The 21,993-nt window shown below is 51.5% G+C and overlaps 2 protein-coding genes across 2 annotated transcripts; one reads left to right on the forward strand and one right to left on the reverse strand.

The window, feature by feature from the left end:
- Nucleotides 1-634: 634 nt before the first annotated feature.
- CHAF1A (chromatin assembly factor 1 subunit A) lies at nucleotides 635-15,525 on the forward strand. The gene is made up of 15 exons (XM_068661735.1): nucleotides 635-800; nucleotides 1,120-1,170; nucleotides 1,368-2,179; nucleotides 4,322-4,378; nucleotides 6,478-6,719; nucleotides 7,298-7,358; nucleotides 7,922-7,990; nucleotides 8,382-8,605; nucleotides 9,152-9,320; nucleotides 9,513-9,593; nucleotides 9,681-9,770; nucleotides 9,962-10,223; nucleotides 10,816-11,303; nucleotides 13,599-13,692; nucleotides 15,032-15,525. Exons 1-15 carry the CDS (start codon nucleotides 794-796, stop codon nucleotides 15,127-15,129), a joined length of 2,805 nt encoding a protein of 934 aa, XP_068517836.1. The 5' UTR covers nucleotides 635-793; the 3' UTR covers nucleotides 15,130-15,525.
- Nucleotides 15,526-16,017: 492 nt separating this feature from the next.
- Nucleotides 16,018-21,011, reverse strand: UBXN6 (UBX domain protein 6). Its single transcript, XM_068661738.1, has 11 exons — nucleotides 20,847-21,011; nucleotides 20,550-20,704; nucleotides 19,795-19,856; nucleotides 19,553-19,684; nucleotides 19,195-19,292; nucleotides 18,687-18,762; nucleotides 18,525-18,609; nucleotides 18,082-18,301; nucleotides 17,841-17,971; nucleotides 17,124-17,269; nucleotides 16,018-16,623 (listed from the first exon to the last, which is right to left on the reverse strand). Exons 1-11 carry the CDS (start codon nucleotides 20,927-20,929, stop codon nucleotides 16,495-16,497), a joined length of 1,317 nt encoding a protein of 438 aa, XP_068517839.1. The 5' UTR covers nucleotides 20,930-21,011; the 3' UTR covers nucleotides 16,018-16,494.
- Nucleotides 21,012-21,993: the final 982 nt, after the last annotated feature.

The following is a 21,993-nucleotide window of genomic DNA, read 5'->3' on the forward strand; positions in this document are numbered from 1 at the left end:
CGCCGCCCCTGCCTCTCTATCGCCCCCCCACCCCCCCGCTCTCTATCGCGATAGGCCGGGCGCTGTCGCGGAGCCGGGGTGGTTTATCGGGTGCGACGCGAAGCGAGGAAACGGCCTCGGGGATAAAAATGAATAAAATAGATAAAAATGGATAAAAATACCACAAATTTAATAAAAAGCTAAACGGGGACGGGCCCTATCGCAGCAGCGCTGTGGTACCGGGGAGCTGCCGCGGCCAGCCCGTGGGGCTCGGGGGCGGCCAGGCCCGGCCCGGCCCCAGCCGCAGCCTCACGGACGGGGCCGGTGGGGGGCTCAGGGGGGCTCGGGGCCGCGGGCGGCCCGGTGGGAGGCCTGAGGGGCGACGCCGCGGGCGTGAGGCCTTCGCGCGGCCTCCGGGACTACAACTCCCAGCAGCCCCCGCGGCAGCGCCGCCATTTCGCGCATTGGCCCCGGCCCCGCGGCGGAACGCGTGCTGCGGCCTCCCCTCCCGCCCCCTCCCCCCCGCCTCTCTAACCAATCACCGCCTCCAAACCCTTGGAGCGACACTCCGAGCGGCCAATCAGCGGCGCCGCTGGCGCGGCCCAATGAGGCGGAAAGCTGGCGGCGGGGCGGAGCGGGCGGAAGGGCGGGTCACGTGGGCGCGCTCCGCCTATCAGCGCGCCCAGGCGCGGGGTCGCCCCGGCTCCCGCCAAATACGAGCGGGAGCCGCCGGGGCGGGACCGGACGGGCCGGGGCCGCTCGGGGCCGCTCGGCCTCGGCCGCCACCACCGGGAAGGGCCGCGCCGCCCCCGCCATGGCAGGTAGGGCCGGGCCCGGGGCCACCGGGGCCTTCCCGAGGCCTCCGTGAGGTAACAAAGGAGGCCCCGGGAGCGGGCCCGGGCCCGGCCCAGCCCCGCCGGTGAGGCCTCGGCTGAGGCCCGGCCGCTGCCGCTGTTTCCCCCCCCCCTCACTGGGGAGCGCCGGTGCCTGAAGGCCTCAGGGGGTTGTGAGGGGACGGGGGGGGGTGGGGGAGGCTCTGGGCCTCGGGGTCGCCGCTGCCCCGGTTGTGGTGGTGGTGGGGGGGGGGGGGAGGGGGTGCCCGCAGCCCCTGACCGCGCTGTGCTTTTCTCCCCCCCGCAGCCATGGAGTGCCGAGACAAAGCCGGCGGCCCCCCGCGGAAGCTGGTGCAAGGTGAGGCTCCGGGAAGCGCAGCCACGAGGCGGGCGGCCCGGCCCGGTGTACCCCCTACCCCCCTCCCGCCCCCCCCGGGGGCCATCCCGCAGCGCCCCGGTGTGCGGCCGGGGTCTTCCTTCCCTTTTCTCACCCCCCTTTCCCCTTCCCCGTAACTCGTCTGCCGTGGTTAAAGAGGCGCACGCTCTTTGTTTCAGCCCGCCTGCCGTTCAAACGCCTCAACCCCGTGCCGAAGGAGAAGTACGACGCGGAGCACGAGGTCAAGAAGGTGAAGAGCTCGCAAGGTTTCGGCCCGAGCACGGATCCCGCTGCGGACACGTCGCGCGCCTCCGTGGACAACGTGGAGAACGACTGCCAGCTGAACGAGGACGGGAATTTCGGTCCCCAGCTCGTTAACGGAAAGGGTCCGTTAGATCACTTTATCCAGAAGAACACAAAGGATAGCACAGACCAGACTGTAGTCGCTGCTGACCCTACAAATGACTCTAGCCATAGACTGAGCGACGGCCTCGGCTCTGATTCCGAAGCGTCGTCATCCGTAGCTAGAACTAACGGCACGCTAGGAAAAGGAACGAGCGAACTGAGTTGCCCAAATTCCACCCAGAGTAGCCCCACGGACGACTCGGTGGGGACTGGTGCGCAGCGTGAGGCTGCGGTGAGCCAAGAGGAAGAGTTGGTAGCTGACCTCCAGTCGTGCTCTGGGTTAACGAAGTGCAACGACTTGGAAAACACCAAGGTTAATCAGGGCAAACTGAAGGATATCATATTTGAGGGGAAGATGCCCGTGGTGCTGCTGGAGGATATTATGACCGCCAGATCCCCCCAGGTCACTTCTCTGGACGGAAGTGTCACGTCAGAGAACGAGACTGCGGAATCGTCCCATGAAGGAGACTCTGTACTTACTAATTCCTCGCTAAGCTCTCCCTCTGTGAGCTCCCCCGAGGCACAGCCTGCTGCAGAACCCAAGAGAAATACCAGTCCTTTAGCTTTCTCCACACCCCTTAGGAAGGTTGGTCTCTTTTCTCCGGCTCTTTAAAACTGGTTACCCTGCAGCTAGGTTGGATGGCTTCCTGCGATTGCCCTGAGAGGGATGGCCAAGATACAAAGCTTGTGAGCAGTGTGTGGCAGGTGGTGTCTGTAACTAATGATGTAACTGAGTCGCTGCCATTTTGACTCCTTTAAATTGGGTAGCTCTAAGATTTTAGATCTTGCTTGGCTCAGAGCTGCTATGCTCGCGCAGCAGGAAGGCAACTTGAAGCTCCATGACAGGGTCATTTTTATAAAGTGGCCGTGAATGCTTGCTGAATTATTTGGTAAATGGGATGGGAGCAGTGTTCAAAGGGTTTTGTCCAACAGATGATGTCCTCCAGCCTGTCCTCCCTGAGCTGCTGTAATTACTGTGAGAACGCCCACCCCAGGCAGACTTCAGCACCGGTCTGTGAGTGGGTTTTGTTTCGGTGAGGATGCAGCTCAGTGAGGATGCGAAGCAGGCAGGGATTGCTCTGGTGGGAGCCCAGTGCTCAAACTGGGGAATGGAGCGTTCCCAGAGCAGCTGAACCTCACCTGAAGTTTGGCCGGGGGTGGCTGGCAGTCCTGTTTGGTTTTCTCAACCATGTAATTAGAGGAAAACCAAGGCAGGGATTCTGAGCTGGGGATTTAAGACGTGGTGCAGGGCAGCCAGTGGCACAGGGAGGCCTCTGTGCTTGGAGGGGGGGGTGGCAGGTCGCCTTGTTGCTTCTGCCATCCCCTGAGAACTGCCTTCTGCTGCCTGAAGCCCTTTAAGAAAGATTTTCATCAGCTAGCCCACGGGGATTTGAGGAGAGACTGGACCAGACCCCAGGGAAAACCTCAACAGCCTGGAGGAGGTACCAAGGAGTTAGCTGGGACTTGGAGCTCTCAACGGGCTTGGTCCTCCTTCTGCTGTGCTGATTCTCTCAAGCAGCATTATTTGTTTTTGGGGCTGCTAAAACTTGCAGTCTGACTTCTTGAAAGTGCACACACAAACTCAAGCAGACGTTGAATATTTCCAGTACAGCAGAACCAAAAAAAAGTACTTGATTGCCAGTGTAAGTAACCTGGCAGTGCAGCTGAGTTCCTGGTTTCTCGTGGTGTGAAGCACAACCTGAGGTGGCTCACGGTCTGCTTGCCAAAATGGGAAGTGTGCGCATCGATCTGTAGTTGTCTGTCCTCCTCTGGTTGTTTTTCAAGGTGGAAACAGCTTTGGTAACCGAGAGCTCCTAGTTAAAAGCACTCTTACTTCCGTCAGATAAGTACAGGATCTCCTGATACAGCTCTGCACCGTGTAAACCTCGACGTCCGAGTATAGAAAACAAAGCTCTTGGTCTGCTTTCGTTTCTTAACCCCAGGGATAAACATTTTACCTTCTGCTGAGAATGGCAGGAGGAAAGGAAGGGGTGGGTGTGAGAAACCAAGCCAGAATCTGCTGAAACAGACTGGCCCAAGACCTAACGTGTCAGTGAGCAGCACCGTTTGCTCTTCAGACACCAAGCACCTTTCAGCCTTTTCTTTCTTTATTTTTTCCCCCCATAAATAATGGCTGGAGGAGAAATGCCAAGTGTGACCCAGGGGGAACTTCAGGGCTGATGCGCTGATACTAGTGGAGGAGTCAGGGGGCTATGATTAGGAGGAGATAAAAGATGAAAAGTCCTCGTATTCAGGAAATTCTGGCTAAATATCCTGGCAAGTGTAAGTGGTAGGATCAAGGAGAAAAAAAAGAAAGTTGGAGTGAAAGGAATTGGCTTTATTTACTGTGCTATAATTAAATGTTATGCTCCCTGTCACGCTCCCGTGCTTTGTAGCAGCTGCAGCCTCTGTTTGTTTTCGTGCACGTGGTGTCACACTGCGAGGGAGATGCTTCAGGGCTGAGAAACCAGAGGGGTTTGTCTATGCAAAACTCGGTAACACGAGGACTGAATGGAAACTGAAACAGGCTGAAATGGAAATTGGTGAGATTTGATGCCTGAGCTGTGTTCTGATCCCCTGGACTGAAGGGGTTCTGATGGTGCTGAATATACTGATCAGAAGGAATAAGGGTAGCATCATGCAGGTGAAGCTTGCTGGTCTTTGTAGGAGTTCTAGTGTCGTGAAGGGAGTGACGTGAATCTCTAAAACTTGCATTTTGTGTTTTCAGGTACCTCAGAAATTCCCCAAAAGCTCTGCAGAGAAGGAGAAGCTGAGATTGCAAAGAGTAAGGCCTTTTCACTGACATAGCAAACTAACCTGCTGTGCTTTTGCATTGAATAGTAAGCAAAGCCCTTTGCGTTTCATTTTGGGCCACTTAAAACCTCTCTTTTTCCTGCTTTCCTGACTGATGAATATGGAGGAAGCTTAATGCATGCAGTTAAAGTGCTCAGCGTGTTCCACAGCCCCTTAATGCATACATAACGACGTGTGGGTGGCCTGCGCTGCATTCCTGGCCACTTCAGGAAGATATTAAGGAGCTGGAAATGTTGCTGCCTGCTTGTCAAAATGCTTTTTGAGATTTTTTTTTTTTTTTTAACAAACCCTTCCAGAGAGAGTAGGTGCAGCCCGCGAGGTGCACGGGCACAGGTGAGACCCTCAGGAGCCTCGGGTTAGGGCTGGTTCCTGCCTCGCTGTCCTCACCCCTCTGCCTCTGAGCCACAAAACCGTTCCTGCTCCTCGTTAAGAAGCGAGGCGAGCGGGCTGCTGCTCTTAGGGCTGCTGAGGAAAGTGCTGGGTGTCGCTGCTGGAAGAAGCACTGAAGCTGCAGCCCGGGTTTGCTAGGCAGAAAACCCTGATCCATAAAGCCAAGGTGCTGTAATCATCCTGCTGTCCATTCCTCTTCCAGTCGTGAAGGGCTAAATCTAAAGCTGCTGCAGCACACGGAGCTCTCGAGCAGGCAGCTCTGTACGCGTGGGCTCTGCAGGCTGAGAAGCTGCCTGTTGTTTTCCCTGCAGCCAGCAAGGCCTGGGCTCCTGGCTTGCTCTGATGTTTCTTAGGAAGTGGTTTATAAAGTTGGTCTGTTGCATTTTTTTATTTTTATTTTCTGTGAGTTCTAAGTGGCTGAGAGTGCTAGGATGCTTGCTTTTCCCCCTGCCCCATATAGAGCTCCAATCTGCAGTGTTCTTCCTCTATTTATGTAACGTGTATTTATATAAATAGCGTGTGAGAGCGTTGAGGATGGAGGCTTTATTGTGCTGGGAAGCAACCCGAGCTGCCAGCCCTGCTGTTAGCTCTTCCCACAGCTACCTGGTGCATTCTCACTGGCTGCCATGACTCAGTTCTGACAAGGACGCTTTGCACAAATAACTGCCAACGTCGTGTCAGCGGCACATTGTGATGCCTTCAGTCCTCCTGGTGCTGCCAAGAAAGCTGAGATGTGAAATAAACAAAAAAGAAAAGAGAAATCCACCATCAGGACACTCCTGTGTCTGAGCACAGCCACATCCTAGTTTCCTGGTGGAATTACCAAGGCCTGCAGTAGAGGGAAGCTATTTTTCTCTGTTTTGTCATTTTTAGTAAGCGTGCCACGTTCTCATTTCTGTGTTGGATAGACCCATAACGAGGGGCTGCAGTGCTGTGCCTGGAAACTTCCGCGTAATCTTCCCCTGGTGTTCCCACAGCACCCCTTAAAAAAGCTCCGAGCCCCTCGCGCTGCCTACTTAGCAGAAACAACCTGCCACGAGTGGCTTTTTGGGTTAGTTTCAAGCCTAATAAAGCAGCTGCACAGTCCAGTGTTTGGAGACTTGCTTTACTGCCTGAGGTCATGAAAAGCAGTCAGAAAATCCTTGTGGGCAGATAACGCGATCAGATAAAATTCACTCCTTACATTTATGAATTTGCTCTGAATGTATACGATGGCAGGCACACGCAGGTAGAAGAGCACGACAGCTTAGCTCACGAGGTGCTTATTTCCAAAATGCTTTTTGGAAACAACCTGCTACATTTTTAGAGTAATAAAAATTCTCTCCTGTGCAACTTTCCCCAATAATACATTGATAATGAAGATGACTCAAGTACGGAGCGAGTACAAAGCGTCCTTTGATGCTTAGAAAGCGAGAATGCCTGTTCTTAGGGGAAGAAGTTAATGCTTTCAGAGAGAGTAGGAGATCAGAAGCAGAGGGCTGAGCTAGCTGCAGCAGCAGGTAGCTGTGGTTAATAACACGGCCTAGACGAGCTCGAAACTGTTGCAGGTCAAGCACTGGGGGCAGGAATCCGCTGTAGCATCTCGGCTGAGAAAATTGCATCCTTATTTTTACTCACGTTTGTCTGCCAGCAGCTCCTGTGCATGAAAAGCACCTGCTTAATGGCTTCTTTCTGCACTAGGACCAGGAGCGTGCCGACAAGCTGCAGAAGCTACAAGCGGAAAGGGAGGAAAAGGGAAGGCTGAAGGAAGAGGCAAAAGCTGCGAAAGAGCGAGCCAAGGAAGAGGCAAAGAAGAAAAAAGAGGAAGAGAAAGAGTTGAAAGAGAAAGAAAGGAGAGAAAAGAAAGAAAAAGAGGAAAAGGAAAAAGCTGAGAAGTTGAGGGTGAAGGAAGAGAAACGCAAGGAGAGGCAGGAAGCTTTAGAGTAAGTGGCGTGGGGAGTAATGTCTAACCATGTGAGCACCTCTGCGTGCACACCTTCACTTCCAGGGGCTGTACTGATCAAACAGCAAGGCCTCTTTGTCACGGAATGTATTTTAAGCCATGAAAGGCTGTGTCAGAATGTAGGCTCAGCTCTGCTGCGCTGCTTTTTGCTTGCAGCCTGACCTGGGCGTCTGATCTGAAATGGCTGAAAAGAGCTGTCACGCTCCACTGAGTTTTCCCTTCCCGACCAGGCTTGCTCCTGGCTGCCTTTTGCTGGCGCTGGTGGCCTGTCTGTTGAGGAAGTCGCTTGTAACTCCATAAAATAGTAAATAAATGCCTCCTCTTGCTATTGAGGAAGGTTTGAAGCAGCCTAGCTACTCTGTGGCTAAAACAGGTCAATGTTTGCTCTAAAAGGAATGAAGAGTCTTGTGCATTTAACCAAGTGTGGCTCTTGGCTGAATTAACAGATTATCGTCTTGTTTGGTGTGATGTGGTCGAGGTATAGGGCTTCTCACCTCTGCCTCAGTGCAAAGAAATGCTTTATGGTTTGTGACAGTTGAAATGAATTTTATATTTAAGGGCAAAACTTGAAGAGAAGAGAAAGAAAGAAGAGGAGAAACGGTTAAAAGAAGAAGAAAAGGTAAAGGCTTTCTCTCAGCTCCTCTGTTATGGTGAAATGCTGTTAATGGGCTGCCTGGCATCCTGCTGAGCGCTGCTGGGCTGCTCACAATGACTTCCACAGTTACTGCTCTGCTCTCTCAGAAGTTCTCCAAGCAGGGAACCCTGCGTTGGTGCCCCTCACTCGGCCCTGCTGCTTGGGAACGAGCGTGTCCGTTTGGACCTGGTGGTGCTGCTCCACCACTTGCATCGTGCAGGTTTCTTTCCTGTTTTGTTTGTAGGTGGTGGTGTACCTGGTTTATCTGTTCAGTTCTTCCCACATCTGTTTTTTTTGTTTTGTTTTTGCTTTTGTTTTTCCAGTGCCTGTAAGTGAACTCCACCCCTTGTCTTAGTAATGGCACTGGAATCTGTGTAGGTGTGTTACAGAGAGCGATTATTTTTTTATTGAGTTACGGGAGCTGGTAAATAACTGAACTTTGTTTTATACCTCATTAGGTTTGACACTAGGTCATGCTTGGGCTCACTTTAAATGATAAGGCCGTGTCCTACCTTTGCTCATAGTTTGTATTTTTGTTTTGACTTCAGCGTATTAATGCACAGAAAGCAGAAATCACAAGATTCTTCCAGAAACCAAAGACTCCGCAAGCCCCAAAGGTGAGGTATTTGTATTTTTTTGGCCATCTTACACGTACACTGGTTTCCCTCAGATCTGTCTCTTGGAGCTTCTTTGGTGGACAAAGCATTAGTATTTCTTGCTTCCTAATTTCAAAAACATCAAGGGTTTAAAAAAGGTCTGTGACCAGAGCAGAGACGGCAAGAGAATTTTGTTGTTGCGTTAGTAAAAATCTCAACTTTGTCTTCTGCTGCGTTGGCTGTGAAGACCTAAATTTACTTGAGAAGATTTGTTGGAGTCTGTTGGAATGGCTTAACCCAAGTTGTCAGTCAAACATCAGTAAACTGGTATTTTAGACTCGTGAATGTTTTATCTGTTGGTACTACAGCTTCTCAGGTGTTCAGACCCTAACAATCCCCATTACTCTTTCAGATTCTTGCTGGCTCTTGTGGAAAGTTTGCTCCGTTCGAAATTAAGGAGAACATGGTCTTAGCTCCCCTCTGTCGTATTGCCCTCGATTCAGACCTCTTAGAACAGCTGGATCAGCTCCTGCGCGCACAGAATAGCGAAGGCTCTTTCTTGAGAGACCTAAAGTGTCGCAAACCTCGTAAAACTGGACCGACTTTTGTCAATAACAGTACTGACATAGTAAACAGGTTAGTCTGGCTTGGGGCTTTTCTTCGCTTTTATGTCATGAACGGGAGATTGCTTTCGAAGTAGTTTTATACCGATATTAGAGATGCGGTTTTTCTCCTGACACTTGTTTTGTCTGAGATTTATTTTCCTGGGCAGAGCATGTTCTAATGGAGATTTCCTTCGTTCTATATAATGCTTCTCCAATCGTTATTTACAGGAAATCTCGTGTTTCAGGCAGCTCCGTTTTGGCACTGGACACTACTTGCCTTAGTGGTGGATACTTCTAATACTTGCATAGTCTTAAAAAGCAAACAGAGAGCCAAGGCAGAGCTGCTCTTGCACGTAGTGTCGTGGTTAAGGAGGGAGGGAGCTTGTCTGGAACTCCTGTTCTTGCAAGCCCGCTGTGAGTGCCTGTTCTGATGAGCCCAGGCCCTGGGTTGGGGTCCTGGCTGAGCTGAAACTTTCTAAAAGCTATTTCCTCGAGCAGCAGGGAGCATTTTCTTTTCTTAAAGCTTTTACTTGAGGGGCATTCTGTAAGTACTGAAGCTGGTCTTTTGCTTTAACAGCGATGTGGTGGTAGTGGCGAACTGCAAAACAGATGCTGTTCCCGAAAGGGGGAAGTTTGGTAGAATGAAACTTCTGCAGTTCTGTGAGAATCACCGTCCTGCGTACTGGGGCACTTGGAACAAGAGAACCACTATGATCCGTCCCAGGAATCCATGGTCAAAGGACTGCGTGAGTATCTTACAGGCAGCATGGTCAGGTTCTTTTCTTCCTTTATGCTCTTGAAGTGAATATCTGCTGTTCAAGTCCACCTTTTGTCTGGGATTTCTGATCCACTTGTGTGTTCCCTCTTGCTATTGAGTTTTGGAGCTTCTCGCATTACTCAGACTGACAGAAGTGGCATTTTGATGGGTTTTATTCCAGAAACTACTGGACTACGAAGTAGATAGCGATGAAGAGTGGGAAGAGGAGGAACCTGGAGAAAGCCTTTCCCATAGCGAAGGGGTAAGGTTTCTGTGTGATGGAAAAAGAGCTTTTGGGGAACAACTGCGCTTGTCAGTGTGGCTTCTAAAAAGCAAAGTTTATTTTTAGGATGATGAAGAGGAGGGAGAGGATGAAGATGATGACGATGGCTTTTTTGTACCCCATGGGTACCTATCTGAAGATGAAGGAGTGACAGAAGTAAGTGAGCTGGTTGTCACTGTGCAAAAACACATTAAATATTGACGTGTAGGCAGGGACGTAACTCACCTCTGGTCTGCACGAGCAGACTTGTGTAACTTGGGGAGCACACCACAAATACTGGGTTATAAAGAACCTTTTTTTTCTTTTTGGGGTGGTTGTATCACGTTCTTTCTCACCTGTGGCTTTAGGAGTGTGATCCAGAGAATCAGAAGGTCCGTCAAAAGCTGAAAGCAAAGGAGTGGGATGAGCTGATGGCCAAGGGGAAGAGGTTTCATGTTCTACAGCCTGTGAAAATTGGCTGCGTCTGGGAAAGCGCAGAGAATGACAGCAGCACAAATGCAGACCTGAAGGTTCTCCAGCAGTTCTCGGCGTGTATCCTGGATTTACCCGTCGCAGAGGAAGACCAGCAGATACAAAAATGTAGCAAAAAAAGAGCGAAAGATCAACAAAGTAAGACATAAAGGGCTAAGTAATTGCATTTATGCGCTGCTATGCTCTGCTTTAGAGATGATGGATTTCTGTTTCAAGTGACAGGGTCAGGGTGACCTGCTTGTGACATGTTTGAAATTGAAGCAAGCTCTGTGAGATCTCTTGAAAATGAGTTTTCTGTCACGGCACCCCACAGGGCCTTAGTCACTCCTCCAAAACCTCTTCCTTCAGATAATCAAGCAAACAAAGCCAATGAAACTTTGATAGGCTTGCATTTAGGATCACTTACTGGAAGTGCTTGAGCCCACTTACCTGTGCATTCTTCAGGGAGAGAGGATTTGGTTCGTGAGACACCTTCCAGTCCTGTGTGTAGTTAACGTGAGGATGCAAATATGAAAAGGCTGGAAGAGGGGTTGGGACTTTGACTTTTGGGTCGCTGTTGTTGAGGTTGACTTGTCTGTATCAGGTTCAGCTTCTGTTACAATCCCATATCTGAAATCTCAACCTATTTATCTTCCCTGTGTGTTCATGGATAGGTTTTGTCAGCCTGCTTTATTTTATTTTTTGTCCTTTGAGTCTTCCCCACAACCTTTGTGCAACCTTTTCCTTGCAGTCCTCGGCCAGCTGCTGCCGTTGCTCCACGGGAACGTGAACGGGAGCAAAGTGATCATCCAGGAGTTCCAGGAGTGCTGCCGCCAAGGACTGTTCAGCGACGTGACCGCAGCGGCCGACGGCGGTGACACCAGCCCCGTGAGCCCCCACGCGTCCCGGCCGCAGACCCCCGTGGGGGAGGACAGCGGTGTCCCCTCCAAAGCCAGGCTAAAGAGAATCATTTCTGAGAACTCTGTGTACGAGAAGAGACCCGAGTACAGGATGTGCTGGTACGTCCACTCGGAGGTGCTGAAGAGTTTTGCTCAGGAGCACCTCCCGGTCCCTTGCCAGTGGAACTACGTCACCCAAGTCCCTGCTTCGGGGAGGGAGGACAGTGGCAGCGCGCCGGGCACGGCGCTCCTGCAGACCCCGCCTGTGCCCGTGAAGAGGAAGTCCACTGGAAGCATGTGCATCACAAAATTCATGAAAAGGCCCCGGGGTGCTGAACAGGTGAGCTGCTTTGGCAACGCCCTTCCCCGACAAAAAAAAAATCAGTGGGAACGTGGCTGTGCATCCTCAGTAGGTGAGCGTTCTGGTGTGCCGCCTAGCTTGGCCTAGGGCTGCCATCAGAATCAAAATTTTGAGCCCTAGAAACCAAGCTTCAGGCAAAAAGACATAATTTATGGGGAAAGAGTGGAATTGGGCACCTCTAAAGAGGTGGCTTTCTTTTCTTGCCCTGTAACTTGGCCTGTTCCCTTTGGAACATTGCTCTCCTGCTGTTCTACTTTCTGCTGTTTGGCAGCGATTGCTTCCAAGCCGTGAATAGTTGGAGCGTCTGCTCGGCCGTGCTTTTACAGCTGGCTGCAATTTGTGTGCAGGTTTTTGTGTGTGTTTGGCTGCCAGATGTGCAGCCGGGGCTGCTGACTTGCATCGGTTACGTGTGTACCGATGAAACGTGGTTCCTAGGTGCTGCGGCTCAACCCTGGGCAGTCTGTGAAGTCTCATCGTGCATAAAGCTGGATTTCAAGAGCTGGTTTAAAAAAAACAAATGAAATAAATCACAGGAACCAAATGAGATGGATTTGGAGCCGTTGCTCTTCCAGCTCTGAGCTTTGTTTTGCCCTTCCTGCTGTGGTTGCCCTGAAAAGCAGAGGTGAACACACAGCATTAAGAGCTTAATTATCCAAAAGATTGATTGAGAAGTGTGTGATCGCTGCTTTAGCTGTGTGATTCTCTGTCATGCTCTTAAGACTGAGGCTTTAGATCCTGAAGCCTGGTATTAGCAACTGGTAGCCTCCAAACCTCCAGGCAGGACTGGTTTGCACTCTTCAGTGGATTTATTCATAATCCCTGCGGACAAGGGTGAGAAAAGCCTCACACGAGGCTTTACATGCTTTTCTTTCCCACTTTATTCTTAATTTCTTTGGCTCTTCTACTGAAGAAGCTCTGCAGTCAAGGACAAGCATTGATAGGGATCAGAGATTTGCGAGAAACTGTTCAGCCCCCGAACTCCATCTGCTTGGGTTTTTTCATATGCACTAAATAAAGGCAGAGATTTAAAAAAAAAAAATCTGCTTGGCACCCACTGGAGATTCTGCTCATAACAAATTGAGCAGAAATAGCTAAACAAAGGTTTTTAGTGGAGTTGCACCGTTGGCCTGAATTCTTCAAAGCTCTCAGAAGCTCCTCAGTTGCCCTCGTGAGGTGTGGTGCAGCTCAGAAAAAAGGTGTCAGGATCCTGGAAGCCTCTCGTGCCCCGTGCCTAAATCAGCGCAGGTGCTGAGCTCCCGTTCTGCCTGGTGGAGAAACCGGGGAACCTGACAGCCTCGACCTGCCAATTGTTCTCATCCGTGGCACCCAGAACTCTGCTGTGAAGCTCACTCCAGGGCTTTTGTAAGTGAAGGTGCTCTTACATAAGCTGCAGAAAAAGAAAAGCTCGTTCAAGTGGGCAATACCTACACGTGTGTAGGAGGGGAATGCTGAATCTGAGACGTGTGACTTCAGGGACAGCTGTAAACTTAAAGCCCATCTAATTCCAGACCAGAAATTTTAAGGTCCCTCCTAATAAGGTCCCTTCTAACCCAGACCATTCTGAGATTCTATAAAATTGTGTGGATAGGGACCAAAGTCTATCTCAGACTTCCATTCCATGGTTCCAATTAAAGGAGAAAAAAAGGGAGAAAAAAAAAACAACTTGGAGCTGTTCAATGCTGGGCAACTTCAGTTTGTGTTTCTCCTTGCATTCTTTTTTTTTTTTTCTTTCTGATTGAAAATGAGTGGTTTGTGCTGCTCCCAAGATGGGGTCACCCAGGGAAGAGCTGTTGTTGTTGTCCCCCCCAAACAGAAGCTGGCTGTCCAAGATGAAAAATCGGGAGAGAATGAGCTTACATTTGACAGGCAAAAGTCCTTTTCCATCTCCAGAAGCAAAAAAGCATCAAAAGAAATCAGGAAAGAGGGGGAGAAAAAAAAAAAAAAGGACAAAACAAAACGGAGTTGGGTTTTAATTGAGGTTTGAACTGGCTTTCAGGTGTGTGGGCTGCTCAGTGTAACAGGGGAACATCTCGGAGCAGAAGCTTGGCGTGCTCCCTGCTCCGCGTACCATTTACCCTTTACCACAGGGCAATGTGCTGAAGCCAGGGGTTGCTTTTCTTATTCTTTTTTTGTTCCTTACAGTGAGGCCTGCCTGCTCAGCTGGCCGTGAGGAGTGACCACTGCAGCCCTACTCGGCGCTGGCTGTGCTGGATCTCGTGCTGGCGCTGTCAGCTCACTGTCACACCCCTGATACCTTTATTTTTTTTCTTTTAGGCTGAAGCTATGGACATGGATGGATTTCAGGCGGACACTGAGGAAGATGAGGATGACGACGACTGCATAATCGTGGATGTACAGCCAGGCAAAGGTGGGAAAATCATTGACAGCAGTCTCTTGGCAGGCGAGCACTCCCAGAAGGGAGAGCACAGTGGAGCAGGATCTGCAGCTAAACCTGGTGCGGGTTTGCTGCCACAGTTTCAGCAAGCTTTGTGCTCTTCCCTATAGATGTTTTATTCAGGATATTTTTGTCCTTTTTGTGATTTATTCTAGATGCTTCTTTGATTTTCGTGCTTTTCTCTAATCTGCTCTTGCCCTTTTTCCTTTCTCCCTCCAAACGACTAAGCAAAGTGCTCGTGAACAGCCATCACCTGCCAGTGTTGCTGTTTGTTTCTGATAGGAAAAGTGAACATTGGGGTTGGTTTAAGCAGATCCACTTAATATTGGTAGCTGCTGCTGAGAAGGGCTGGTCTCTGGGGCTTGCACGCTCAGTTCAGCGCTCTTCCAGGACTGACAAGGTTTGGAGTGTAGCTTTGCTGCCTTCTTGAAGTCTTAAGTGCATGCTGAAGTGTCTGTTCTGAAGGAAATAACATCGGCTAATAACCAAGCTCTCAGATGTTTGACACGTGAGCGCTCTGATTACCACTGTGCAGCTTTGTGGTAGGACCTAAGCAGTTGTTTATATTTGTGTCCCAGTTATCTCTTGGAAAAGGGTTTTCAAAAGCTCTCCTGCTATAGTGTGTCCTTTCAGGCTACGGATTCAGAAACAGTGGGATGAGGAAATGGAGCGGCTCCTTTCATCTCAGCGAGGCTTTAGATATGTGTACTTGATCATACAGATCAATGGCTTAACACAAACCACATGCAGCTCCTCTAAATCACTTTTAAAACCTCCGAGCTCCTTCTTACAGCTCCACAATAGCTCGTTCGCAGTGCTACTCGCCCAACCTGAATTAAGGAAAGTGCTGGGATTTTGTTGGGCAGCTCCTCTAATTGATAGATAAGGACCTGTGCATATTCCCAGAGTATTAAATTCTCGAGTGTTTGACCCATTCTAGACGCACCTTGGGTCTCCTTTCTGTCTGAGCTGGTGTTGGATCCGTCCTCTCCCTTCCCTAACAGACAATGCAGCTGTTTGGCAAGAAGCTTCTCCTTTAATCTTAAGCTGCTTTTGCTTATTCCATGACTGCAGTGGGGTGAAAGCCTCCCTGCAGGCTGGCAGCTTCTTGTTCTGAGGGCTCTGGTGCTGGTCGGTAGCAGCTCTGCCTGGTTCTAAAGCATTAAAAGATCTTTTTTAGGATCCAAGTAATCTTATTCTGCACTGGTGTCACCCAGCGCCAAAACAGCAAGCATGTATGCATGGCGGTAGTCAAATTCTGCTGGTTTAATGAGGATTTTGTCTAAAAACCAAAACTTTTTCTACTTTGCAGGTTCTACGTTGGCAGTTACTGAAACAGCTTCGGCATCCAGTGGCACAGCTGCCCCTCCTCAGGACGCCAGCACGGTCAGCCCACCTAATACAGTTTGAGACTTAAATGCCTACTAACTTCTCTGTATGTATGTAGAATTACTTAGGAAATTTTAAACCTTGTGTATCTTCGACCAAGATACTTGAAAGTATTCCATATTTCTTGTAAAGAGAAGACAGCACTTTGTTCTGCTTCAGACCAGATGGAAGCTTAAATTTTTAGCTCTAGTTTTTAGCTTAAAAATATTGCATATTAATCTGTCCTTAATAAAGCATTATTGAAATTTTGATACTTCTTTGTAATGGAAGGTATCTAAGTTATCTCGAAAACTAGTGGAGGGGGTTTTAAACTAAGCTTATTGTGATGCCTCTGGGGAATTTCTCTGTTCATAATGTTGTATAGCATGCCCGTGGGTATAAATGATGTACAATTATATTTGAATTTATGCTCTCTCTGTTATCCTGTTTGTGGTCTTACTTGCTCCAGGGAACAGCAGCAGGCTTTACCTTTGGAAAAGAAAGAACCTGCGAGCTGCTTCTCCTGTTCTGTGATAACCTGGCATGTAATACCAGGCTTGCTGCCAGCTTACTGCTCTCCTGTACCCATCACAAGTTGTATGTGTATATAAAAGCTGGTTTCTACCCCACAGAAGAACTTAAAATTTAAGCATAAAGGAATGAACTAGCAGCAGACTTGCTAATGAATGTAACAACGTTCCTGTGTTGTTTTTAATTTCTTGTAAGGGTTGTGAGTCGGTGAATGAGTTCCCTAAACAGCAGCATAAAGAGCTCCTGATGTTTATGCTCCCAGGCTGCCCCTTGTTCTGGCTGCAGGTGCCCCAAAGCAAGAAGGTGAGGGAGAGGTGTGATGCCACAGCACGTGGTCATCACCTCTGAAAGGCAAATGTGTAAGAGCAGCACGGTTCAAAGAACTCTAAACCAAGCAAAGTCTTTAAATATTCCATTTAATTAGGCTAAACAACTTTTATCTAAATATACTCTCTCCAATAGGAGTTACAGTGCACACAGAAGCAAAAGGAAAAGCTGAAGCCTAAGCCCAGGCCCAGTGCCAGGCTCGCTCAGTTGGGATCCAGCCTTGTATCCACCCCTGCTCCCTCCGCCAAGGGAGGGAAGTGGTGCTTCAGCTGGGAACCACCTCGAGCAGTCACGGCTGGAATTTGGTCTCTAAAGCCACCAAGAGCAGTCCTGGAAGTGTTTTACTGGGCACGACTGCCTTAGTGTTTGGTTACTGAGCTGGGAAGGTGACTGCAAGGTTGGGTAAACTGGCGCAATCTCTAGCCTCCCACTCTGCAGAGCTAAACCCCAGCCAGTTCGGAGGTCACACAGCTGGAAGCTCCACCAGTCTGTATGGGAACAGAAGGGAACAGGCTGAAGCCACTGTCACTGCATCCATTCCCCTTTATTTCAAGACAGTGTCTGGACCCTAGAGAGAAGTTCCGGCTTCAGGGGGCTCGCTGGCTGCTCCTGGCCTGATGCCTGGATGTCCGACATGACCGCTGTGTCCCACACCAGGGTCAGGAGGGCCGAGGGCACCTGGAACAGAGACAAGAGCGTTACTGAGCTCCTCTAGTGCCACACTTTAACCTCCTCCTACCATGCTGTGTGCCTTCACAGAGCTGGAAAAAAACTTAGTGAGAGCACTTCAACCAAAAAGGAGGAGCGGGGATGGGCAGGAAGCTCCCCAGGGGACACCGCTGGTGGAAGCTTTATGCTAGAGCTGTGCTTGGCTCATAATTTGTGCTATCCTGGCTGGCAATTGATGCTTCTGGTCTAACTGCTAGCAATTGCTGCAGCCTGCACTTCCCACAAAGAGTTTGGTCCCTAAAATTCCTTCCACATCAGCACCTGAGCTTTGAGCCAGAAGCCTTGGTGCAATGACTTGCTTGAGCTTAGAAAGAAAGGGCCAGGGCATGACTGTCCTGAAAGCATAAGACAAATCCTAAATTATGAGCAAGAGCTGACCCTGACAACATGGGTTCTGGGGTTCTGTTGTCCCGTGAAGGCCCCCGTGCAAGGTGCTGGCTCTTACTCACCAGCCCACACTCATTGAAGGCCAAGTTCTCGTCAGTCACTTTGAGACCTCCAGGTCCCAGGAGCTCAAAGGGCAGCCAGTCATCTCTGAGGGCTTCTCTCACAAAGCTGTAGAGCACAGATACGGGTTCTCTTGCATAAAAAGTCCCTGCCATGAGAAAATGAGGTGTGAGATCCTGAAAGAGGCCCTGGCATTTACCAAATGGAGCCTTTTGTGGGAGGTTTCACAGGGCTCTGGTACTGCTAACTCCATGAACTGCCTCAGTGGCATAAAACCAGCCTGATTTAACTGAAGTATAAAAGTAGAATTCCCAAAGAAAAATGTTACTTCCATTGCTGCAAACCCCTGCCAGGCTGTAACAAAGAAGCAGCCAAGCCTGAAATTATTTCTGGAGTTCTGTTACAAAACGTGAAGAGGATTTATGCTGTTGTAGAGCCTGACACAGCACAGGCAGCCCCATGCTGGCTCCTCTAACAAACTGATCTAAGAAGTCCAGCTTGCTAGCAGCGGCCCGGGCAGAGCTCATTTAATTAACAATACCTCCAGATTCCTCCCTCTGTCAGCCCTGCCTTGCGGTGCCAGCCCCGGGCAGGCGGAGGGCTCAGAGCTGGGAAGAGTCATTACAGAAGTGTTACCCCACCCCGCTTCTGCTGCTTTATTCCATCGCTGGTTATTGAAGCTCTTGGGCTAGGAGAGAAAAGGGCAAGAAGCCCTTTACCTTGCAGGATGTATCCGTCAGGAAACCTGACCCGCAGCAGGGTGTAGTTGTACTTCCGCATTTCCCTTTGCTCTTCTTTCTCTCGCATGGCTCGTGTCCTCAGCATCGCAGCCTTCTCCACCGCCTCTGTCCTTTAGATATTTAGACACAAAGTGGTTTTCAGCCCGAAGGAGGGGTGTGAGGCCGTTAGCTGGCACCGCACGCCCCCTGGGTAGTGGGGTCTCCCCTCCAGCCTACTCACCGGAGCCGTTGCTCGCGCTTTATCTCCTCTGCAGTGAGGTTGAAGAAATCATCCGGCAGCTCAAAGCGAGCAGCCTCTGGCGAGGGTTTAAAGACGCAGAGCTGGCGATCCAACTGCGGCCGCACCGGCTCCGAGCTCAGAAGTTGCTCTTTGTAGTCCTTGAGGTCTTCCAACCGGGTCAGCATCTCTTCCTTCAGCACGTAGTACTCCTCTGTGGCCTCTGCAACCCAAAGCACAGGGCTCGAATGTCCCGGCCTTCACTTGAAGCATGGAAGGATCTCCAGAGAACACAGTTTTGACTTGTCAGGGAGAAGACAGGGTGAGGGGCTGTCAATGTGACCGCCTCGGAGCGTGGAGCTCTTGGAGCAGCCCAAGCTGGCTGCCCCTGAGCAGTGGGACAGCCCAAACTGCTCACCCCAGCGTAACACACGTAAATGGCTTGCCTTGTCCCGGAACAGGCAGCGTTCTCGTCTCAAACCCAACAGCCTGGAAAAAGTTGTGTGCCCCTTCCAGGCAGTTTATCCTTTCCTGGAAGAAAAGGGAAGGATTAAATGCGCTTTGCTCCAGGCCCCTCGGCAGGGCAGCTGCAGGAGCCGCAGTCTCACCTGGAACACTTTGTTCTGCAGTTTGATTTTCCGGTACTTCTCCTCCTCTGGGTGGAGGTAGATGTTGTCCAGGTACCTGCGGAAAGAGGAATGGAATTCACAGATCAAAGCAGGCACTTCAGGATGTGCTGCCCCAAGGAGCAAAGGTCACATTGGAGGAGACAGCTCAGAGTGTTTTCTCACAGATCTGAGCTGAAAGAAAGTAAGAAGATGAAAGAAAGTGAAAATGAAGAAAGAAAACGATGAAAGAAACCGAAATGAAGTGAAAGAAAATAAAATGATGTGTTTTGTGCCCCAGCCAGGCAGCAGATGGGGATGGCTGATCTCAGGCAGCAGCTCCCAAACCTCCTGAACCACTGCAGCAACTGGGACCAGCTCAGCAGCTGACCTCCTGTCACCTGCCAGCACCCCCTGGCTCAGACGTGTCAGGGCTTTGGGTTTGGTTTCCTTCAGACTCTGCATTTCCTTGCCAGGGGGGACGAGCAGCCTGCGCCCACCCCCTACTCACTTGGCCATGGTCTCCACGCCCACGCGGACTTTCTCCCGGTCCTTGTTGAAGGTGTGAATCTCCAGGATGGAGGCGGCCACGGGGTCGGTGGAAGAATACTGCGGGACAAGGAGAGAAGCTGGTCACGGGGGAGCTGACGTGCGTGGCTCAGAGCTCCTCGCCTCAGCATTTGCAGCAAATTAAAGGCACGAGGAGCATTTTAAGTCAACGCCTGAAGGGAGCTGCCCTCCTGGGAGACAGCACAGGGTGGAGCTTTACAAGGCAGAGGGTTTGAGGTCACTGCTGCGCTGCTCAGGGAGATCCATGCCACAGGACGGGTTTAAAGGGGAAAGAGGGAGAGGCGTGCAGTGGTGCTCACCAGCTGGATGGCTTCCCGCAGGTGCTTCTCTTTCTGGTCTCTCCTTACAACCGCACCCGTCAAGGGACAGGTGAAATAAACCCCCGAAACCGAGGGTCTGGCTGCTGCTTCGGTGTCGGGGAATGCTGGGTCCTGAAAGAGACCAAACCATATCTGAAGGGAGGAAGGAGGCTTTGCTGTTTGTTTCAGCACATCAGCTCTCCCAATCTGATGCAGTTTGGGAGCAGCAGGCTGCCTCCTACCTCTCTGTCAGCGGAGATTCCTTTCTCACTCGCAGCTGCCTCAGCCATGAGCTCCCTTCTCACTAGGAGAGACAAATCCCGGTTACAGGGGCAGGGGCACAGACCCCGAGTGGTTCAGCAGCGAGCTCTGTGCTCCGCAGCTTTGCCCCAGGGATGCTGACACCCCTGTGGGCGCTGTGCTCCTGGCCCAGGAATGCAGACCCGTGTGTGACCCCATTTCTGAGAGGTTTGTCATCAGCCCCAGCTGCACTGCCCAGCTAACCCTGCCTGCCTGGGGATCCCTCTCCAGACCAGGAGAGGCCGAGCTCAGCTCACAGAGCTGCAGGGGCTGGCAGGGCCCTCAGAGCTCCCCGGGCCCACCCCCCCCTGCCAAAGCAGTTCCCCAGAGCAGGCTGCCCAGGGAGGCGTCCAGACGGGCCTTGAATATCTGCAGAGAAGGAGCCCCCCCAGCCTCCCTGGGCAGCCTGTCCCAGCGCTCCGGCACCCTCCCCGGGAAGAAGTTCTTTGGCGTGTTGGTGCGGAACTGCCTGGGCTCCATTTGGTGGCCACTGCCCCTTGTCCTGTCACCGGGTGTCACCAAGAAGAGCCTGGCTCCGTCCTGCCCTCACCCTGACACCTTCACACACACCGATCAGGTCACCCCTCAGCCTCCTGTTCCCCAGCTCCCCCAGCCTGTCCCGGTAGCACCGTCGCTCCCCTCCCTCCACCACCCCCGTGGGCCCTCCCGATCCGCCCCGAGCCCGGCGCCCCCCTACCCTGGTTCCTGATGGCGTCCTGCGAGGAGGGCGGCTTGGCCTTGCCCTTCAGCTCCATGCGGGCCAGCGCCGCCGCCGCCGCCATCTGCGCCTCGTCCGTGGGGCCCTGCCGGGGCCTCGGCGCCGCCTCCGCCTTCGGCTTCTCCTTGGGGGCGCTGCGGGGGGACCGGGGCCGCTGAGGGGCAGCTCCGGGACCCCCCCCGGGCCCGGTACCGGCCCGGCCTTACCTCACCGCCCCCCCCCCCCACCCACCCTCCCGGTACCGGCCCGGTCCCCGCAGCCCCCGCGCCCAGTTACCGGGACGGTTCCGACAGCTTCTGGCCCGGCCCCGCGCTCTTGAATTTGAGGTCGGCTTTGATCTCCTGGAAGAATTTCCGCATGGCGCCGGGCCCCGGCGGCGGGCCGGGAGCCTACCGGCCGCCTCACCCGCCCGCTTCCGCCCCGCTCTGCTCGCTTCCGCCGGAAGCGGCGGGGTCGCCGCTCTAGCCCGCCGCTCTAGCCCGCCGTCTCTATGGTTGGCGCGCGCGGTCCTCCAAACGCCTCCCCCTCCCCCCCCCGTGGAGGTCCCGGTGCTCCCCCCCCGCGGCCCAGCCCCACAAAGCAGGTCCCAAACCCCAAAGCCTCCCCCAAAAAAGCCTCCAAATCCATACTAAAACCCCCCAAAAACTCCAAATCTGTCCTAAAGGCCCCAGCCCCCTCCTCAAAACTCCCAATCGCCCCCCAAAAAACTCTGAACCCATCCTAAAACCCTCAACACCCCCCCAAAATAAATCCTAACCTGTCCTAAAACCCCCAACTCCCCTCCCCCCAAAAAACAAACCCATTCTAAAACTCCCAACCCCCCCCCAAAAAAACTCCAACCCCTTCTTGACACCTCCAACCCCTCCAAAAAAAACAAACTCGTCCTAAAACCTCCAATCCCCCCCTTAAAAAAAAACAACTCGACTTAACCCCCCTAAAACCTCCAAACCTGCCCTAAAATCCCAAACCAACCTAGAAATTCTGTGATTCTGTGAAAACCCCCAATCACACAAAAAAAAATCCAAACCCATCCTAAAAACCCCAAAGCCTCCCCAAAGCCCTTTAGCCCATCCTAAAAGCCCCAACCTCCCCAAAAACCTCTGATCCCATCCCAACTTCCTGCACCAAAAAAGTCCTAAAAAAAGAACAACAAAAAATAAAAAATAAAACAAATCAAAACAAAAAAATCTCCAAATCCATCCTAAAACCCCCAACCCCTTCCTAAAACCGCAGCCATAATTCCCCGGAGCAGGCGGGCGTGCAGCGGCAGGGTGCCCCTGTCAGCTGGGGGATCCCAGGGGGCCCAGATGTGGGTAAATAACATGATAATATCTTCATAAATAAAACAAAGTTTGGTTAAATAAAACCAAGTTTGGTTAAATAAAACAAAATTTGGTTTTTCTCCACATGCAGCTCCCTGCCT

The sequence above is a fragment of the Anas acuta genome, chromosome 26 (genome assembly GCF_963932015.1).
Source record: "Anas acuta chromosome 26, bAnaAcu1.1, whole genome shotgun sequence".
NCBI classification, from domain to species: Eukaryota; Metazoa; Chordata; class Aves; order Anseriformes; family Anatidae; genus Anas; species Anas acuta.

Excerpts from the sequence above, each read along its gene's own strand:
- CHAF1A (XM_068661735.1), top strand. Across the intron at positions 9,321-9,512 it reads ATCCATGGTCAAAGGACTGC|AAACTACTGGACTACGAAGT; the intron begins GTGAGTATCTTA and ends GTTTTATTCCAG. Across the intron at positions 11,304-13,598 it reads GGCCCCGGGGTGCTGAACAG|GCTGAAGCTATGGACATGGA; the intron begins GTGAGCTGCTTT and ends TTTTTCTTTTAG.
- UBXN6 (XM_068661738.1), bottom strand. The coding sequence starts at position 20,929 with ATGCGGAAATTCTTCCAGGAGATCAAAGCCGACCTCAAATTCAAGAGC. Across the intron at positions 18,610-18,686 it reads TGCAGAACAAAGTGTTCCAG|GAAAGGATAAACTGCCTGGA; the intron begins GTGAGACTGCGG and ends CTTTTCTTCCAG. Across the intron at positions 17,270-17,840 it reads TGACGGATACATCCTGCAAG|GGACTTTTTATGCAAGAGAA; the intron begins GTAAAGGGCTTC and ends TTCTCATGGCAG.